This window comes from Aulonocara sp. 'chitande type north' Nkhata Bay, linkage group LG20 (genome assembly GCF_057382095.1).
Source record: "Aulonocara sp. 'chitande type north' Nkhata Bay isolate Kocher_YH1m ecotype deep benthic linkage group LG20, A_spYH_male_GT1.1, whole genome shotgun sequence".
Classification (NCBI taxonomy): domain Eukaryota; kingdom Metazoa; phylum Chordata; class Actinopteri; order Cichliformes; family Cichlidae; genus Aulonocara; species Aulonocara sp. 'chitande type north' Nkhata Bay.
In genome coordinates this window covers 23,998,110-24,017,179 of record NC_141363.1, presented here as the reverse complement: position 1 = coordinate 24,017,179, position 19,070 = coordinate 23,998,110, and the positions used below count along the sequence as shown (strand labels likewise).

At 38.8% G+C, this 19,070-nt stretch overlaps 1 protein-coding gene across 1 annotated transcript; it reads right to left on the bottom strand.

Annotated features, from left to right (window-relative positions):
- Nucleotides 1-7,592: 7,592 nt before the first annotated feature.
- Nucleotides 7,593-18,298, bottom strand: LOC147305660 (uncharacterized). Its single transcript, XM_086279007.1, has 4 exons — nt 11,319-18,298; nt 10,998-11,135; nt 10,686-10,908; nt 7,593-10,567 (listed from the first exon to the last, which is right to left on the bottom strand). The coding sequence occupies exon 1, from the start codon at nt 18,136-18,138 to the stop codon at nt 12,562-12,564; it is 5,577 nt and encodes a 1,858-aa protein (XP_086135133.1). The 5' UTR covers nt 18,139-18,298; the 3' UTR covers nt 7,593-10,567; nt 10,686-10,908; nt 10,998-11,135; nt 11,319-12,561.
- Nucleotides 18,299-19,070: the final 772 nt, after the last annotated feature.

Genomic DNA, 19,070 nt, shown 5'->3' with positions numbered 1-19,070 from the left:
ACAAGATCCAATTCAGTCAACCAGTCTAAATATATTGAATTTAAATCTTAGAATGAGATCATCCCATTAAAAGCCTTTCTCTCTCTCTCTCTCTCTCTCTCTCTCTCTCTCTGTCACACACACACACACACACACACACACACACACACACACACACACACACACACACACACAGGGAGAGAGAAGTAAGTTTCTAGGTCAGCCTGGGAGCTGGTGAATTTGAATCCACCAATCAGAGAGGCTGTGCACTTTTCCCCACCAAAACAGGTGCATCTGTTTACACACGCAGCAGCACAGAGAGACACAGGATTTTTGCAGTCTATTTCTCATAGTGACGACTCCCCTCAAACAAATGACCATAATTTCCTAACCGTAGGGGCTAGAACGGTCATTCTTACACCGTTTTGTTCAGAAGAGATGGGGGAATCTTCAAGTGTTGACAATTTAATATTAAAATATGAATTTTTAGAGATATATGACATGGATGACTTGTTGACTTAGAAGCCACGAATTCCCCAATATGCAAATTTGAATGCCTGAGACCACATATGTGATTGGCTGGCTGGGAAGCCGTGCAGGCCCTGATTTGTGGATTTGAATTCCTCAGCCCTCAGATATGATTGGCTGGCTTAGAAGCCACGAAGGCCCCAATATGCAAATTTGAATGCCTCAGGACACTTATTTGATTGGCTGGGAAACTGTGCAGGACCTGATTTGAAAATTTGAATGTCTCAGTCCTCACAGAGGATTGGCTGCCTGGGGACCTGGCAGAAATATATAGAAATACTATTATTAAGCATAAATACTACATTTAGTAGAAATACTATGTTTTAGCACAAATACTATAAAAAGAAGAAAAACTATAATTTAGCAGAAATACTATATTAAGCACAAATCCTATAAAAAGCAGAAATACTATAATTTAGAACAAATAGTATAAAAAGCAGAAATACTATAATTTAGCAGAAATACTATGTTAGGCACAAATCCTATAAAAAGCAGAAATACTATAATTTAGCAGAAATACTATATTAGGCATAAATCCTATGAAAAGCAGAAATACTGTATTTAGCACAAGTACCGAAAAGTACCAGAAATACTATGATTTAGCAGAAATACTGTATTTAGCACAAGTACCGAAAAGTACCAGAAACACTATGATTTAGCAGAATAGTAATAACTTATTGAAACACAAATGCACAGAGGGACACACAAACACAGGCTCTAATCCAGTCAACCAGTCTAACTATGTTCAATTTAAATCCTACAATGACATGCTGTCAAATAAGGGCAGGGTCCTCTCTCTCCCACTAAACACACACACACACACACACACACACACACACACACACACACACACAGGGAGAGAGGACTAAGTTTCTAGGTCAGCCTGGGAGCTGCTGAATTTGAATCCACCAATCAGAGAGGCTGTTTACGTTTTCCCGCCAAAACAGGTGCATCTGTTTTACACACGCAGCACAGAGACATAGACCTGCTTCTTTCAGTTTATTTCACATAGTGAGGATTCCCCTCAAACAAATGACCATAATTTCCTAACCATAGGGGCTAGAGCGGTCATTCTTACACCGTTTTGTTCAGAAGAGATGGGGGAATCTTCAAGTGTTGACAATTTATCATTAAAATATGAATTTTTAGAGATATATGACATGGATGACTTGTTGACTTAGAAGCCACGAATTCCCCAATATGCAAATTTGAATACCTGGAGCCCACATACATGATTGGCTGGCTGGGAAGCTGTGCAGGCCCTGATTTGTGGATTTGAATTCCTCAGCCCTCAGATATGATTGGCTGGCTTAGAAGCCATGAAGGCCCCAATATGCAAATTTGAATGCCTCAGGACACATATATGATTGGCTGGGAAGCCGTGCAGGCCCTGATTTGAAAATTTGAATTTCTCAGTCCTCACAGAGGATTGGCTGCCTGGGGACCTGGCAGAAATATATAGAAATACTATGATTAAGCATAAATACTACATTTAGTAGAAATACTATGTTTTAGCACAAATACTATAAAAAGCAGAAATACTATAATTTAGCAGAAATACTATATTAAGCACAAATCCTATAAAAAGCAGAAATACCATATTAAGCACAAATTCTATAAAAAGCAGAAATACTATATTAAGCACAAATTCTATAAAAAGCAGAAATACTATATTAAGCACAAATCCTATAAAAAGCAGAAATACTATATTAAGCACAAATCTTATAAAATAGCAGAAACAGTATGATTTAGCACAATAGTAATAAGTTAAACAGAAAAATTAGAAAAGCAAAATGGACAGCTGAAAAAATGCTGAACATGCTGAGGGTCCCTCAAATATACTTGTTAAATGAAAAAATCAGCAAAAAAATGCACAGGGAGAGAGAAGTAAGTTTGTAGGTCAGCCTGGGAGCTGCTGAATTTGAATCCACCAATCAGAGAGCCTGTGTACTTTTTCCCGCCAAAACATGTGCCTCTTTTTACACACGCAGCACAGAGAGGCACAGGATTATTGCAGCCTATTTCTCATAGTGAGGACTCCCCTCAAACAAATGACCATAATTTCCAAACCGTAGGGGCTAGAGCGGTCATTCTTACACCGTTTTGTTCAGAAGAGATGGGGGAATCTTCCAGTGTTTACAATTTATCATTAAAATATGAATTATTAAAGATATTTGACTTCTAATGCACCATAACTGAGTAGAGCGAAGCAAAAACTGCCTTGACTTGCCCTCAAACAACGCTTTGTGACTTGAAATCTATTTGGAGTATCGATATCATTCTTTCACCGTAAGAGACAGCAGGCTTTGGTGAACAATCATGGAAATTTTCAGGTCTCTGTGGAAATCCAACAAAAAGTTATGACGAGAGAAAAAAGTGGTTCATTTCCACAGTTTGAAATCTGAAGAAATCTGAGCGAAGGACGAATTTCCTACCCTCAAACAAGTCCAACTCATTTCAGAACGGTAATAGGTGAGAAAGAAATTCTTGAATTGTGAGCGTCAGGGGTGTCTGAAGATATTCGGGGACAAGCCTCATGTCTTAACTTTGCTTCGTTAAGGAGATATGACGATTCGAATATGCCTCTCATTACAGAAAGCCAGCGATGATTTTGAACAAGCTCTCCATTGACTTTGTATGGAGAGTTTTCTGACCTTGTGTTGGTCTGAGGAGATTTGCGAAAATTCTATAAATCCCACAACAATGATAGTGACATTTTCTGAAAGCCAGCAAAAATACCTACGTTTTGATGTATAATTTGTGGAAGTTGAGTGAAAATTGAGCAAGTAGCAAGAAGTTGTTCGGACATGAAGTGAAAATTGCAAAACCTTCAGTGACACACTGGAAGCCAAGAGCATAGCAACCATAACAACGCATGTATTTTGTGAAAAATCACAATTGTGCAACTCAAAACTTTAAGAGGCATAAAAGTAAAATGGTAAAAGATTTGAAAAAGCTGAATCATACATGAATAGCCCAATAATTTGTGAACATTTTAAAGTTTGAATGGTTGTTCTAGGTGAAAATTTGAGGAAGTAGTTAAGTTTCAAAAACAAGCAAAATTTAGCAGAATTGCTGAAGTTTCCCATTAATTTCAATGGGACAAATTAAAGGAAAAAAGTGGAATATTTTAAAAAGTATAATAGTTAAAAATACCAAAAGATATAGCCGGCATTAGCAAAAATAGCAGAATAGTTTAAAATTTGAATGGTGAAAATCGGCTGAAAATTGTGGAAGTAGTTAAGTGCCAAAAAGTGTACGGAAGCAACTAGAACTAGAAAAATTTGCATTTCCTGCGAAAATGCAGTGTGGATGCTTAAAGCTGAAGCTGTATGCAAAAACTAGCTGAAAAAGCTGAAAAGTTGCAGAAATTGTAAAAACTTTGCAGAAGCAAAAGAAGTTTGCTAAAATGGAATAACTTAGCAGAACTGCAATATCTTAGAGGAAACATAATACTTGGCAGAAATACAATAGCATAGCAGAATTTAGCAGAAATATTGTAACTTACCAGAAACATGATAACTTCTCAAAAATACAAGAATTTAGGAGAAATAGTATAAGATAACAGAAAGAATATATTTAGCCAAAAATACTTAAACATTACAGAAACACTATGATTTAGAAAAATAGTACAACAGAGCAGAAATATTGTGATTTACCAGAGACACTGTGATGAACTATGAATATTGTAATTTTAAATTAAGACTATGTTTTAGCACAAATATTATAATTTGGCAGAAATACTATAATTTAGCACAAATACTATAAAAAGCAGAAATACTATAATTTAGCAGAAATACTATAATTTAGCAGAAATACTATAAAAAGCAGAAATACTGTACTATGATTTGGTAGAAAAAACTATAATTAATCAGAAATACTATATTTGGCAGAAATACGGTATTTGGCACAAATCTTATAAAATAGCAGAAATAGTATGATTTAGCACAATAGTAATAACTTAAACAGAAAAATTGGAAAAGCAAAAATGGACAGCTGAAAAAATGATGAACATGCTGAAGGTCCCTCAACTATACTTGTTAAATGAAAAAAATCAGCAAAAAAATCTATAACAGCCACACAATCACAAATATGTACACATAAGAAAACACACATGCACAGAGAGACACACACACAAGATCCAATTCAGTCAACCAGTCTAAATATATTGAATTTGAATCTTAGAATGAGATCATCCCATTAAAAGCCTTTCTCTCTCTCTCTCTCTCTCTCTTTCACACACACACACACACACACACACACACACACACACACACACACACACACACACACACACACACATCAGCAAAAAAATGCACAGGGAGAGAAAAGTGAGTTTCTAGGTCAGCCTGGGAGCTGCTGAATTTGAATCCACCAATCAGAGTGGCTGTTTACGTTTTCCCGCCAAAACAGGTGCATCTTTTTACACACGCAGCAGCACAGAGAGGCACAGGATTATTGCAGCCTATTTCTCATAGTGAGGACTCCCCTCAAACAAATGACCATAATTTCCTAACCGTAGGGGCTAGAGCGGTCATTCTTACACTGTTTGGTTCAGAAGAGATGGGGGAATCTTCCAGTGTTAACAATTTATCATTAAAATGTGAATTTTTAGAGATATATGACATGGATGACTTGTTGACTTAGAAGCCACGAATTCCCCAATATGCAAATATGAATGCCTGAGACCACATATATGAGTGGCTGGCTGGGAAGCCGTGCAGGCCCTGATTTGTGGATTTGAATTCCTCAGCCCTCAGATATGATTGGCTGGCTTAGAAGCCATGAAGGCCCCAATATGCAAATTTGAATGCCTCAGGACACATATATGATTGGCTGGGAAGCCGTGCAGGCCCTGATTTGAAAATTTGAATTTCTCAGTCCTCACAGAGGATTGGCTGCCTGGGGACCTGGCAGAAATATATAGAAATACTATGATTAAGCATAAATACTACATTTAGTAGAAATACTATGTTTTAGCACAAATACTATAAAAAGCAGAAATACTATAATTTAGCAGAAATACTATATTAAGCACAAATCCTATAAAAAGCAGAAATAGGATGATTAAGCATAAACACTACATTTAGTAGAAATACTATGTTTGAGCAAAAATCCTATAAAAAGCAGAAATACTATATTAGGCACAAATCCCATAAAAAGCAGAAATAGTATGATTAAGCATAAATACTACATTTAGTAGAAATACTATGTTTTAGCACAAATAGTATAAAAAGCAGAAATATTGTAATTTAGCAGAAATACTATATTAGGCACAAATCTTATAAAATAGCAGAAATAGTATTATTTAGCACAATAGTAATAAGTTAAACAGAAAAATTGGAAAAGCAAAATGGACAGCTGAAAAAATGCTGAACATGCTGAGGGTCCCTCAAATATACTTGTTAAATGAAAAAATCAGCAAAAAAATGCACAGGGAGAGAGAAGTAAGTTTCTAGGTCAGCCTGGGAGCTGCTGAATTTGAATCCACCAATCAGAGAGCCTGTGTACTTTTTCCCGCCAAAACATGTGCCTCTTTTTACACACGCAGCAGAGAGAGGCACAGGATTATTGCAGCCTATTTCTCATAGTGAGGACTCCCCTCAAACAAATGACCATAATTTCCAAACCGTAGGGGCTAGAGCGGTCATTCTTACACCGTTTTGTTCAGAAGAGATGGGGGAATCTTCCAGTGTTTACAATTTATCATTAAAATATGAATTATTAAAGATATTTGACTTGTAATGCACCATAACTGAGTAGAGCGAAGCAAAAACTGCCTTGACTTGCCCTCAAACAACGCTTTCTAACTCGAAATCTATTTGGAGTATCGATATCATTCTTTCACCGTAAGAGACAGCAGGCTTTGGTGAACAATCATGGAAATTTTCAGGTCTCTGTGGAAATCCAACAAAAAGTTATGACGAGAGAAAAAAGTGGTTCATTTCCACAGTTTGAAATCTGAAGAAATCTGAGCGAAGGACGAATTTCCTACCCTCAAACAAGTCCAACTCATTTCAGAACGGTAATAGGTGAGAAAGAAATTCTTGAATTGTGAGCGTCAGGGGTGTCTGAAGATATTCGGGGACAAGCCTCATGTCTTAACTTTGCTTCGTTAAGGAGATATGACGATTCGAATATGCCTCTCATTACAGAAATCCAGCGGTGATTTTGAACAAGCTCTCCATTCACTTTATATGGAGAGTTTTCTGACCTTGTGTTAGTCTGAGGAGATTTGCAAAAATTCTATAAATCCCACAACAATGATGGTGACATTTTCTGAAAGCCAGCAAAAATACCTACGTTTTGATGTATAATTTGTGGAAGTTGAGTGAAAATTGAGCAAGTAGCAGGAAGTTGTTCGGACATGAAGTGAAAATTGCAAAACCTTCAGTGGCACACTGGAAGCCAAGAGCATAGCAACCATAACAACACATGTATTTTGTGAAAAATCACAATTTTGCAACTCAAAACTTTAAGAGGCATAAAAGTAAAACAGTAGAAGATTTGAAAAAGCTGAATCATACCTGAATAGCCAAATAATTTGTGAACATTTTAAAATTTGAATGGTTGTTCTAGGTGAAAATATGAGGAAGTAGTTAAGTTTCAAAAACAGGCAAAATTTAGCAGAATTGCAGAAGTTTCCCATTCATTTCAATGGGACAAATTAAAGGAAAAAAGCTTAATATTTTAAAAAGTATAATAGTTAAAAATAGCAAAAATCGTAGCAGGAATTAGCAAAAATAGCTGAATAGTTTAAAGTTTGAACGGTGAAAATAGCACAAAAATTGTGGAAGTAGTTAAACGGCGAAAAGTGTACGGAAGCAACTAGAATAATAACTAGAAAAATTTGCATTTCCTGCGAAAATGCAGTGTGGATGCTTAAAGCTGAAGCTGTATGCAAAAAGTAGCTGAAAAAGCTGAAAAGTTGCAGAAATTGTAAAAACTTTGCAGAAGCAAAGGAACTTTGCTAAAATGGAATAACTTAGCAGAACTGCAATCACTTAGAGGAAACTGTAAAGCTGAAGCTATCTGCTGAAAATAGTTGAAAATAGCTGAAGAAGCTGAAGAAATCAAAGTCAGTGTTTAAAAAGTTGTTGAAATTTTAATAACTTTGCAGAAGAACATCAAGTTAGCAAAAATGTAATAACTTAGCAGAAATGCAATAACTTAGAAGAAACATAACAATTCAGCAGAAATGTTGTAGTTTACCAGAAGCTACAACTTAGCAGAAATGTAATAATTTATTAAAAAATTAATAACTTGGCAGAAATATTACAACTTACCAGAACTGCTATAATTTTGCAGAAATGTAATTATTAGGAAAAAAATGTATACAGATAACAGCTGAAAACGATGACGTAACCTCAAAGTTACTTGTTTAACTGTGAAAAATGACCAGAAACATTAGAAAAGAAAGAAAACCAATTCAATTCAATTTATATAGCAACAAATCACAACAAAAGTCGCCTTAAGGCGCTTCATAGATACAGAGAAAAACCCAACAATCATATGACATATGACCCCCTATGAGCAAGCACTTTGGCGACAGTGGGAAGGAAAAACTCCCTTTTAACAGGAAGAAACCTCCAGCAGAACCAGGCTCAGGGAGGGGCGGCCATCTGCTGCGACCGGTTGGGGTGAGAGAAGGAAGACAGGAATACCAGCCAGCAGATAAACTGATGTGAAACAAAACCAAGGTAAAATTGCAGAATTTACACAGTTGGTGAAAGGTAAAAATGGCAACAAAAAACCCCCAAACAAACAAACAAAAAAAACAAACAAACAACATTTAGTTAATAAGTGCACAAGATGATTCGATGATAAATATGGTACCAATCTACAAAATACTGTCGAAATGAAGTCCACATTGTGATATATTTCAGGTGTGGAGAGTCACAGAGCTAAACAATCGATGTGCATATTTAAAGAATCAAATAAAGAACATTGTTGTGGAATAAATTACAGTGAATAATAATCACTGCCCTGCGTTAGAGAGTGACTTATGATGATGTATTAATTGGCTTAACTTTACCTCTAACAGCTTTTCACATAGTGCTGTGACCAGGGTGAAATCCATCATAAAGTAACTGTAAACAGTAGAACCATTAGCATGAATGTTATGGTTCTACTCTGATCAAAACTCAAGTCAGCTGTGTGACCTGATATAAAATGATAAAGAGGAACACATATAAATGACCTTTATGAACTTTTCAAAATGACTTTATATGTCTGACCCATTATCTATATATATTAGAGCAGATGTGGAAAACCACTGTTAGACCTACTCTATACTAACACAAACACAGTCAAAAATTCATTGCTAGTGTGACATGTGGTCCTTTTTGCCTTTGACCAATGATATGCTGGTTACTTGGACCAGTTTAGTATTTGCTGTCACAGAGGAATGTTAACCATAAATCCAAAAGACAAAACTGAAAAAATATGTTAATTGCAAACATGTTTTTGCTTAGTAAGAGGATTGAAATTACATGGAAACTGTCACCTTAAAGCCTCATTGTAAATATCATCACAAACAGATGTTTTCCACACGGTTAACAAAGCTCCACCACATCCAATCACTGCATATAAATCTAAAAGAAAACAACAACAAATAAAATGTAATTAACACAAGTGAAGTCTAAGGAGCTTGGAAAGAAAAGCGTCTGGACTTCTTTGAGTTCCTTGAAGACGTTTCACCTCTCATCCGAGAAGCTTCTTCAGTTCTAAGGGTCAATGGTGGAGAGTCCCAGATTTAAACCCAGTGGGAGTTTCCCCCCAAAGAGGGACAAAGAACCCCCTGATGATCCTCTACCTAATCACATGAGCCAAGGTGTGAAAGTGGGTGTGGGTCCCAATCAGCCAGGGTTTCGGGTGAGCTCATTGTGAAACCTGGCCCCACCCTATCATGTGATTTCCCGAGGTCAGGAAATCACCCACGCCCACTCCCAGGATGTGAGTGGACGTTACGGTGTCTGGGGAGGGAACTCAAAACTGGATTATAGATGGCAGACAGTTGGTGTCGTAAACTACCGCCTCTGTTTAAAGATGGTCGCTCACAGTGGACGTAAATGGCTTCTTTCACTCCTCCATCTGTCCAAAATGTGAACATTGGCATCCTCAAAGACTGACCTTTGTCCTTTAGATGCAGATGAACTGCTGAGTCTTGTCCCGTGGAGGTGGCTCTTCTATGTTGTGCCATGTGCTTGTGAAGTGGCTGTTTGGTCTCTCCGATGTAGAAGTCTGGGCATTCCTCGCTGCACTGTACAGCGTACACCACATTGTTAAGTTTGTGTTTAGGAGTTTTGTCTTTCGGGTGAACCAGTTTCTGTCTGAGTGTGTTACTGGGTCTGAAGTACACTGGGATGTCGTATTTGGAGAAAACTCTCCTGAGTTTTTCTGATACACCGGCTACATAGGGGATGACAATGTTGTTGTGTCTGTCTTTCTTATCCTCCCTCGCTGGTGTCTGATGTTCTTTTCTGTGAAGCTGGAATGCAGGCACACTGGACGAGCTTATTCTAAAAAATGTGTGTCCTAATTACTCCAAGTTTGTGTTCCAGAGGGTGATGGGAGTCAAAGAGGAGGTACTGGTCCGTGTGTGTGGGCTTCCGGTAAACTTCGATGTTGAGTTTGCCGTTCTCTTCAATGTGCACAGCGCAGTCCAGGAAAAGCAAACAGTCGTCCTTTGTGTCTTCCCTGGTGAACTTGATGTTTTTATCCACAGCGTTGATGTGCGCAGTGAAGGATTCCACTTTTTGCCTTTTGATTTTGACCCAGGTGTCATCTACATATCTGTACCAGTGGCTGGGTACTCTTCCTTTGAAAGAGCCAAGAGCCTTCCTTTCCACTTCCTCCATGTAAAGGTTGGCTACAACAGGTGACACAGGGGAACCCATGGCACAGCCATGTTTTTGTCTGTAGAAACCCTCGTTGTATTTGAAATATGTAGTGGTGAGGCAGAGGTCTAACAGTGTGCACATCTGATCGGGTGTGAAGTTGGTCCTGTCTTCCAAGGAGCTGTCTTCTTGCAGTCGTTTTCTGACAGTCTCCACTGCCTCTGTAGTGGGTATGCAAGTAAAGAGAGAGACTACATCAAAGGACATCATGAGAACCTTCACAGACATGACACAAGGGAAGACTTTTGATTTAATAACTAAGCTTAAAACAAGTGTTACCTTTGAATATTTGTGGGAAAAATCTGATGCTACCCCAAGAATACAAAGCCACACTGGAAATGATGACAGGCTTGCAGCCCTCTGTCTTCCTGGAGTGAGGTGCCCGATCAGTAGAAGTGAATTGACAGAAGTCAGTGTCTGTAAGAGTGGCCAAACACTGATACTCTGTCCACTTGCGTAGAGTCTAAGAAGCTGGAATGCAGGCACACTGGACGAGCTTGTTCTAAAAAATACAGAAAAAGGAACATTTTTTTTGTCTGTAGAAACCCTAAAAACTACAAATAAGTTATACAATGAACAATATTGAAATACCTTATAGGTGCTGCAGGCCACATAACCAGAATCCAGAGCAATCTCACACTCACATGATGGTGAGGAAAGACATGAGCTCTGCAATGAGGTTTGAAGGCCTCAGTTGGGACACGGAAGAACTCAGAAGACAAGCAATACCTGCACAGAGAGACAGAGTAGAAAAAGCATAGATTTGTAATCCATAATGTGAATTAAAACTCAAAAAGTGTCAACAAGTATAATCATTTGAGTGTGGAATTATTTATGCAATAAACAGGATTTTAATTAATTAATTGAATTAAAAACACTGACATTTTTTTTATCAAAGATAAAGAATGATACCTCTCTCTGCTCTGAGGATCACTGAGCATCTCTGACAGGAAATACAGTTTCCTCAGTATGAGTCATCATTGATGGTCTCAGAGGTGTGTAGTGTGGTAGCATGATGATGGTCTCCAGATCAGGCAGGAGGTCAGGTGATGGGTGTGTCATCTTCTCCATTGAAGACACACTGGTATGGCAATTCATAACACAGCAGTCTCCTTGTGGCATGTAGTTATCTGTGCAGTCCAGCACTGATGGATCAGGTTTGGCTCAGCAGTTCATGAAGATGGTGTCTGAAAAAATATATCTAACAAAACACGTGCTTATAACACCACCCACCCAGCTCAGCCCCCAAGTGTCTATGTAATGCTGGTATGGGGTGTCGGTTACTAAGTCTAATTAGTGCATCAGAAAGCGGGGGCTACACCTAAAGCCCACACTTTTTGATGTCTTTGTTTATTAGCAGCTTTTTCCAGCTGCTCAGAGAATTCTGACTTGGCCTTTATCCACCCAAACCCAAACCCACCCGGATAAAGGCCAAGTCAAACTCACACACCATACCAGCATTACATAGACACTTGGGGGCTGATCTGGGTGGGTGGTGTTAAACTGTAGTCGGGAACTTTCAGAAAACTATCCATTTACTTCTAAATCAGTTTTTATACATATTCTGTAAGCTGTACTAATGTTTTTCTCTACATAATGTATCATTATAGACATCTCTGGTAGCCTAAAGATAGTTTATAACTTTTGACATTTTTTACCTGTAAAACATGATAAGCAAAACCTCATTCATCACAAAAACTTTTGATTCTACAAAAGCTACTATAATCAAGAAAATATAATTGTCTGTATTTATTCATGTGAGCCATAATAAATACCTGCATTTATGTGGGATTTATTTATTTACTATTTCATATTTTCAAGCCCTTGGAGGGGAAGATCTCGTTTGTTGAGCTACATACGTCACAGTAAAAAGATTTAGTCATTTAAAACATGAGAATAAAAGAAATGATGTTGGTTTAATAAATGTTGCAGCACATTTCAGATCAGAGGTGCATGATAGCAGATATTCTCTGCTCTGCATGAAGTTCAGCAATGATTTGGTGAAATGATTAATAACATTGCAATAAGAAAGGGTCTTCTGACAGACAGAGTAGGGAAGACCCTTTTTTCAATGAAAAATCTTTTTCATGCTCTACAATCAGTAAACTCTGTAACAAACATGATCTGTAATTGTTTCAAAACTCACCAGACGACTTCATGATTGGCTCGAGGACAGGACACAAAAGACAGGGTTGTGGTAACTGTAATATGATCTCAGAACACCTGAATACAGACATTTCTGTGGCTGAGAAATAAAAATGAGGTCAAGCAGGGTGTTCTTGTCTGTAGTGGCAGAAGTGATCAGCTGTGAATACCCTCTCGACTGAAACTGCTCCAGAATCTGTTTTCTTCCACTCTGCAACTGGTTCTCATTAAAATCTCCACACACAATGATTGGGTGACAGTCCATTATTTCAAGTGAATCTAAAAGACTTACCAGGTTTTGCATGAATGGTGTCAAACTGTAGTCAGGGGGTCTGTACACAACAGCAATGAGTGCAGGGAATGGAGCCTGAACCTTCAACACTAAAAACTCAAGATCAGTGACATTATGCAGATACTGTTTTACCTGAACCTGAAAATGATTCCTCAAATACACAACAACTCCCCCACCACTTCTGCTGGCCATGTGAGGAAAGTTTGTGTAGGACACATGTCTGTTGCGTTTGAACATGGTGTAGCCGTCCAAATGAAGACTGTCTGCAACAAAGGAGCCTTGAAGGTGAGACTCAGTGAGACACAAAACATCTGCTAAACACATTTCATGATGACTCTTGATGTCACTGATGTGAGATGGCAAACCCTCCGTATTGTGATGGATCAGTGTAAGAGTGTCAAGTCTGCTGGCTGTTTCTCTGACCTGAAGAAGAGGCATCATTTCTTCAACACTGGCTTGTCTCATGGTTTGGAGCGCTGCAGTTACCTCGGGATTGGCGTAAATCTTTTTCTCATCCAAGTCCTGCAAATAGAGTCCACTGAGAGACGTCACCCTGCTGAGAGCAACGTAAGCCATACCTGGTTCAAAAATGTTCTTCATTGAAACTACAGCTGTCTGTGTTGTAAGACCCTGAGTTTTGTGAATTGTGCAAGCGAATGCTAGCTTTACAGGAAACTGTCTGCGTACTGCTCCTTTAAACTTCAGACTCTCCTCTGCTCTCTCAATGTAAACCAGATCATCAGAAGCTGCATTAGCACTGCGGTTGTGTCTCATAGGCTGCCGGTTGTCCATCCTGAGCCCCAGTTTAATTATGTGTCCATCATTTTCAGATCTCACCACCTTTACCAGTATACCAAAAGCACCGTTGACTAAACCGTTTAGTGTGTCCAAGTTTCTGGTCAGCATGACTCGAGCTCCTTCAGCAACATTCAGAGTGTCAGGTAAATCATTTCGCCCACCTGTAAATGGTTTGTCTCTTCGTTCCATTCTGCCTGTACATTTATCCTTCTGGAAATCGTCTGCATTGATGATTATGATGTTTGAATGAAGCTTCTTCAGGGTATCTGTGTTGTGGGATTCCACATTCTTGTTGGTGGCATAAATGTGTAAGACCTCAGTTGGACATTCTTCTGGTGCAGTCACAGCCTGTGACAACAAATCTCTGTCGCACTGAGAAAGCTCATCTGTCTTTTCTTTGACTCTAATCCTGTTCAGCATCTCTGCAAAGGCCACATCATCTTTCTGACGCATGATCTCGGTTAGAGTGATCATCTGAAAATGCTCCTGCCATAGGTCAATCTGTTCTGGATCGTAAACACAGAGAGGTTTAGACTGTCGCACTGGTGGCAGCTGGTAAAAATCTCCAACAGCTAAAACTGACATTCCACCAAAAGGTCTCTGAGTGCCTTTGATTTGTTTCAGTCTTGCATCCACATAAGCAAAAAGGGGTTTTGAAACCATTGAAATTTCATCAATAACAATAATTTCAGCATTCATCAGCTCAGATCTGACTTCATCCAGTTGGTTACCAAGTCCTTGAATGGGTGGTTTCAGACTCCTGGGTAGTTTCAGTAGAGAATGTAACGTAGAGCCACTGATAGAAAAAGCTGCTGTACCGGTAAATGAAGTCAGTAAAACAGTTGGATTTGATATGTCAGCTTCTTCTGCATTAGCAGGCAGTCTGCTCAGGATCTTTGATGCTTCAGAATGAATACACTTAATCAGATGTGACTTTCCAGTTCCTGCACCACCGTTGATATAGAAGAAAAATGGATCTGGGTTCAAACCACAAACTCGCTGAATACACCAGTCTCTTATAGTATAGAACACGCAGGCCTGCTTCTGGTTCAGATTCTGATACATTACACGTACCACGGCTGGATCTACTGCAGGTTGTTCTCTGACGGCTCTGATCTTTGTTACAGCATCAGACTGACGACTGTAGTCGGGAACATTCTCCTGTTCGTTCTCATCATCAGAATGTCTCTCAGGAAGATTCTCATCGCATTGCAGCCTCACAACTTCAGATTCAGGAGCCAGATTACACCATTCATCGATCACAACATCCCTATTTTGTTCAAACTCTTCCAGTGCACTCTCAATATCCTCAGAGTTCTTCTCATACTTGTCTTTATTTCTTTTCACAACCCTTTTCACAGACTCACTGTGGTCTGAACATGGAAGTCGTACAAAACCTGAGTTGTAGAAGGACTGATAGGTTTGGAACCCTTGTGGTTTCAGTTCCTGCTCTGATCTGTGTGGAAGGTAAAGTCTCAACAGTCGACCATAATATTGCTCAGGATCTTTTTCCTGTGAACAGTGGTAATATCTGATTATAGCTGGTTTATCATTCTTTCGCCTTTGTACAAATCCAAGCTGGTTTAGAAGAGGAAGCACATCTTTTCCTTCATTTGGACCACTCACCAACCTGCACAAGGCAGCAAAATCAGCCAGTGACATTTCCTCATATTCTGGGGTCTCAGGTCTGCATTTGTATTTATCACTCAAACTTGTCATCCAAATATTACAACTGTCGTGTGTTGTGCTTTCCAGGAAGCTCATGGGCCGACTCATTTTTACTGGGTTATCATCTGTTGGTACAAATACAACACTGCGGGAACATTTTTTCATTTTTAGGCCACAGACTCGAGTCACACACTCCTGTGCGCTGATTTCTCTCTTTTTTGAGTAAGCTTGCATCACAGCTCTCATTTCATCACATTCATTGACGGTGTTCTTATCAGAGTTGTCAATAACTGTCTTCAGGTATTCAGAGAGGCCAGATTCTTTCTTTGTTATATATTTACAGAGGTATTCTATACATGAATAGGCATTCAAAATGAATGAGACATCTAAATTAGAGTTCCAAGCTTCAAGCAGGTCTGGGTTGTAATTGTTGATCCAACACTCATTTGGGTCACGTTTCAGAATCAGAGCTGTTTTCTTGTTTATGTCTTGGAGGCATTGTTCATACTCATTCATTGTTAAGTTGCATCGTGACAGAATCTGCTCTATGGTGAGGGAAGCAGCTTCAGGTTCCTTCAGCAGGTTCAACAAAGGTCTGAGTTTGGCTTTTGCAGCTTCAGTGTCTGAATCCTCATCCTGTCTCACAATCATTGTTCTTGTGGCTGGTGGTTTGGGAAACCCAAATCTACAACCAGAGTTCACACTCTTAAAGCATGTCTTTGTGTGGTTTTTGCTGTGCTTTTGTAGCTCAGTGACTTTTTTGTGCAGTTCAGGTTGTTTTTCTGGATCAGGGAGTTGAGCTGAGATGTATCTGTCCACAAAGTCACAGACAATTTGGTCATCATCCACATCTGCTTCTACCTTTTCTCGAATCCACAGCAACATGTGTATATGTGGACTACCTCTGTGCTGGAACTCAACTCTGTAAAAGTAATCAATGATCTCACCAAGGGGCTGTGCAGGAGAAAAAAGCAAATCTCTGAACAAAGCCTCAACACGTTTATCAAACATTCGCATGGTGGTTACTGGATTTGATCTTAGAATTTCACACTTTTCTGACCAGTCCAGGGCTTCAAAATCAACCTCTTCACCTTGCTGTCTCTTTATTGCTTGAATCACTTCAGGCCATCTCATCTCAGCAGCAGAGAAAGTGACAAAGAACTGAGGTGTTCCTATTTGGCGAACCATGCTGAATAGATCTCTGGTAGTTTTCTGCCAGTAAGCTGGAGTTCCTCTGAGTGGCTGCATAAATCTGATTGCATCTTTATTTCTTACCAGCTTCTCTACTTCTGTCTTACTTTGTAACATTCCTGATGTGATTTTGCGTCCATCTTTGGTCATAGTTTTACCTTTCCTTAGCTGTATTGTCATGCTGGAATTAGCCAAATGTATTTCAGTGACAAACTGTGAGAAAAACAAGTAATTTGTGTCTTTAGCAAATCTTGCATCAATGTTGAAAAGCCTTGACTTGAAGTAAGCACTTGGTGTGAGCTTGAGACGTCTCTTTTCATCCAGTGTATTCTGACCAGTAGGAAACTGCACAGGAAATGCCATGGCTTCCAAATGAGGAGTTCTGAAGAAGCTAACAGGATTGTTTCTTTCTGCAGGAGCCACACAATATGTGTTATCAGTGAAACAGAGAATCTCTTCTGAAATGTCTACAGGCTGCAGACAACTTTCTAGAGCAAAACCTCCATTGTTCAAATCACTTTCTGGTTCATCTGGATTTTGTTCCTCTGGTTGTTCATCACAGGATTGCATATTAATATCTTGGTCACTTTGAGACTCACTTTCGCACAAAAGGGCATCTTTTTCATAGTTGTCAATTTCCATTAAATCTGCTTCATTATAATCATCACTTGCCATGCTGGCTTCATCACTGCTGTCATCATCAGGTAACGTTGGATCACAAAGCAATGCATCATCTCTGATAACAATATCTGTGTACTGTGGATGAATTTGTTTCAGTTTACGCAGAGCTTGAATGAGTTTAGACCAGGTGACAGTCTGGAACAGCTGATGGCCTTTGTAACACAGTCGTCTTTTCAGCTTTATCCTCATGATCTGTGATTGGCTTCTGATCCTCGGTAAACTGTCAACTGTTTGTTGGACCTCAGATGGTACACACACCACATTACCACGTATAAGTCTCTGTCTCCCCTTTGGAAGAGGAATAATCTTAGCAAATGGTATGCATTTGGCAATCAGATGTCTCTCCAGAATGTTGAGATCACAAAGTTCAGCTGGAATATCCTGCAGTTCTAAACCATTAACAGCAGCAAGCCTGGGCATGCATCCACTTTTGAGGGAACTGTGACATGTGTGACAGATATACTCTTTTTTTCTCTCAACAGGAAAGCTGCAGTGATCATGACATGCTTCACCACACACATGAACATATTTACCAGTTAGACACTGATGAGCTACAGTCTGGTGTTTTGAGTAATTTTGTCTTTTGCAGATTTTCACCTGATTAGGAAAAGAAGCTTTTAGACAAACAGTACAAACATAAGATGGTGCTGACTTAATGTTTGATCTGAAACGAGATATGGCCTCATTCATTAAAGTGTTCTCTGGATGACACTGTAAAGTCTCAGCTGGTCGATGCATCTGGCGATATTTCCGTTTTATATTCATTGCACATCTGATATTATGCATCTGTCTGAAAGAAAAACCATTCCAATATTTTACTCTCATTCGTTCTCTCATATTGTCCTTGTGTTGTTGCTGAAATCGTCTCTCTTCTCCATAACGCTTAGTCATGTAAGATAGTTTTTTCTTTTTAAATTCTTCACTTTCTTTATATAGGTTATATACATATGACCTCATGTAAGCTTTATGTTTTTCTCTGAATTCAGCACAAGTTCTGTATATTCTTCTTATACGCTCTTTCTGCTTATCTCTGAATATGGGAGACTCTCTATATGTTCTTGTTACACGTTCCTTCTGCTTTTCTCTGAATATGGGAGACTCTCTATATGTTCTTGTTACACGTTCCTTCTGCTTTTCTCTGAATATGGGAGACTCTCTATATGTTCTTGTTACACGTTCCTTCTGCTTTTCTCTGAATATGGGAGACTCTCTATATGTTCTTGTTACACGTTCCTTCTGCTTTTCTCTGAATAGGGGAGACTCTCTATATGTTCTTGTTACACGTTCCTTCTGCTTTTCTCTGAATAGGGGATTGTCTTTATATGTCCTTATGACACATTCTCTTTTTCTCTCTCTAATTTTAGCACTTTCTCTATACATCTTTCTAAAATGTTCTCTCTGTTTCTCCTTATAGGTAGCATTTAATTTATACAGTTCATTTTTGTACATGCTCTTTTTCTGTCTGTGATCAGGATCATTACACTTCTTAGTTGAGTTTTTTTTCTTTGTCTTGAAGCTTTCATCAAACCTGTACATCTGCCTTTCTTTCGTCTTCTGATTTTCCTTTCTCTGTGGTAGCTTTTGTTGGGTCAATAATCTTCTCCTCATTTTTTGCCTTTCATGTTTACTATATTTCAGCAGTTTATCTGAGAGTTCCTCTGTTATCTTAGTTGAACTGGAGGCACTGTTTGAATCATTCTGAGGAACAGAATCTGATGTTACCTGAGTGTCTCTTACAGAAGATGCAGATGTTTCTTTTTCTAAATACTCAGAAGGAAGATGGTTGTTTTCAGTAGCAGCTGTCTCATTTGAATAATCCACTCTGGATGATGTCACTTCAGTCGTTAAAGTGTCTCTCACAGTCTTCTGTGTCTGGTCAGTAGATCTTT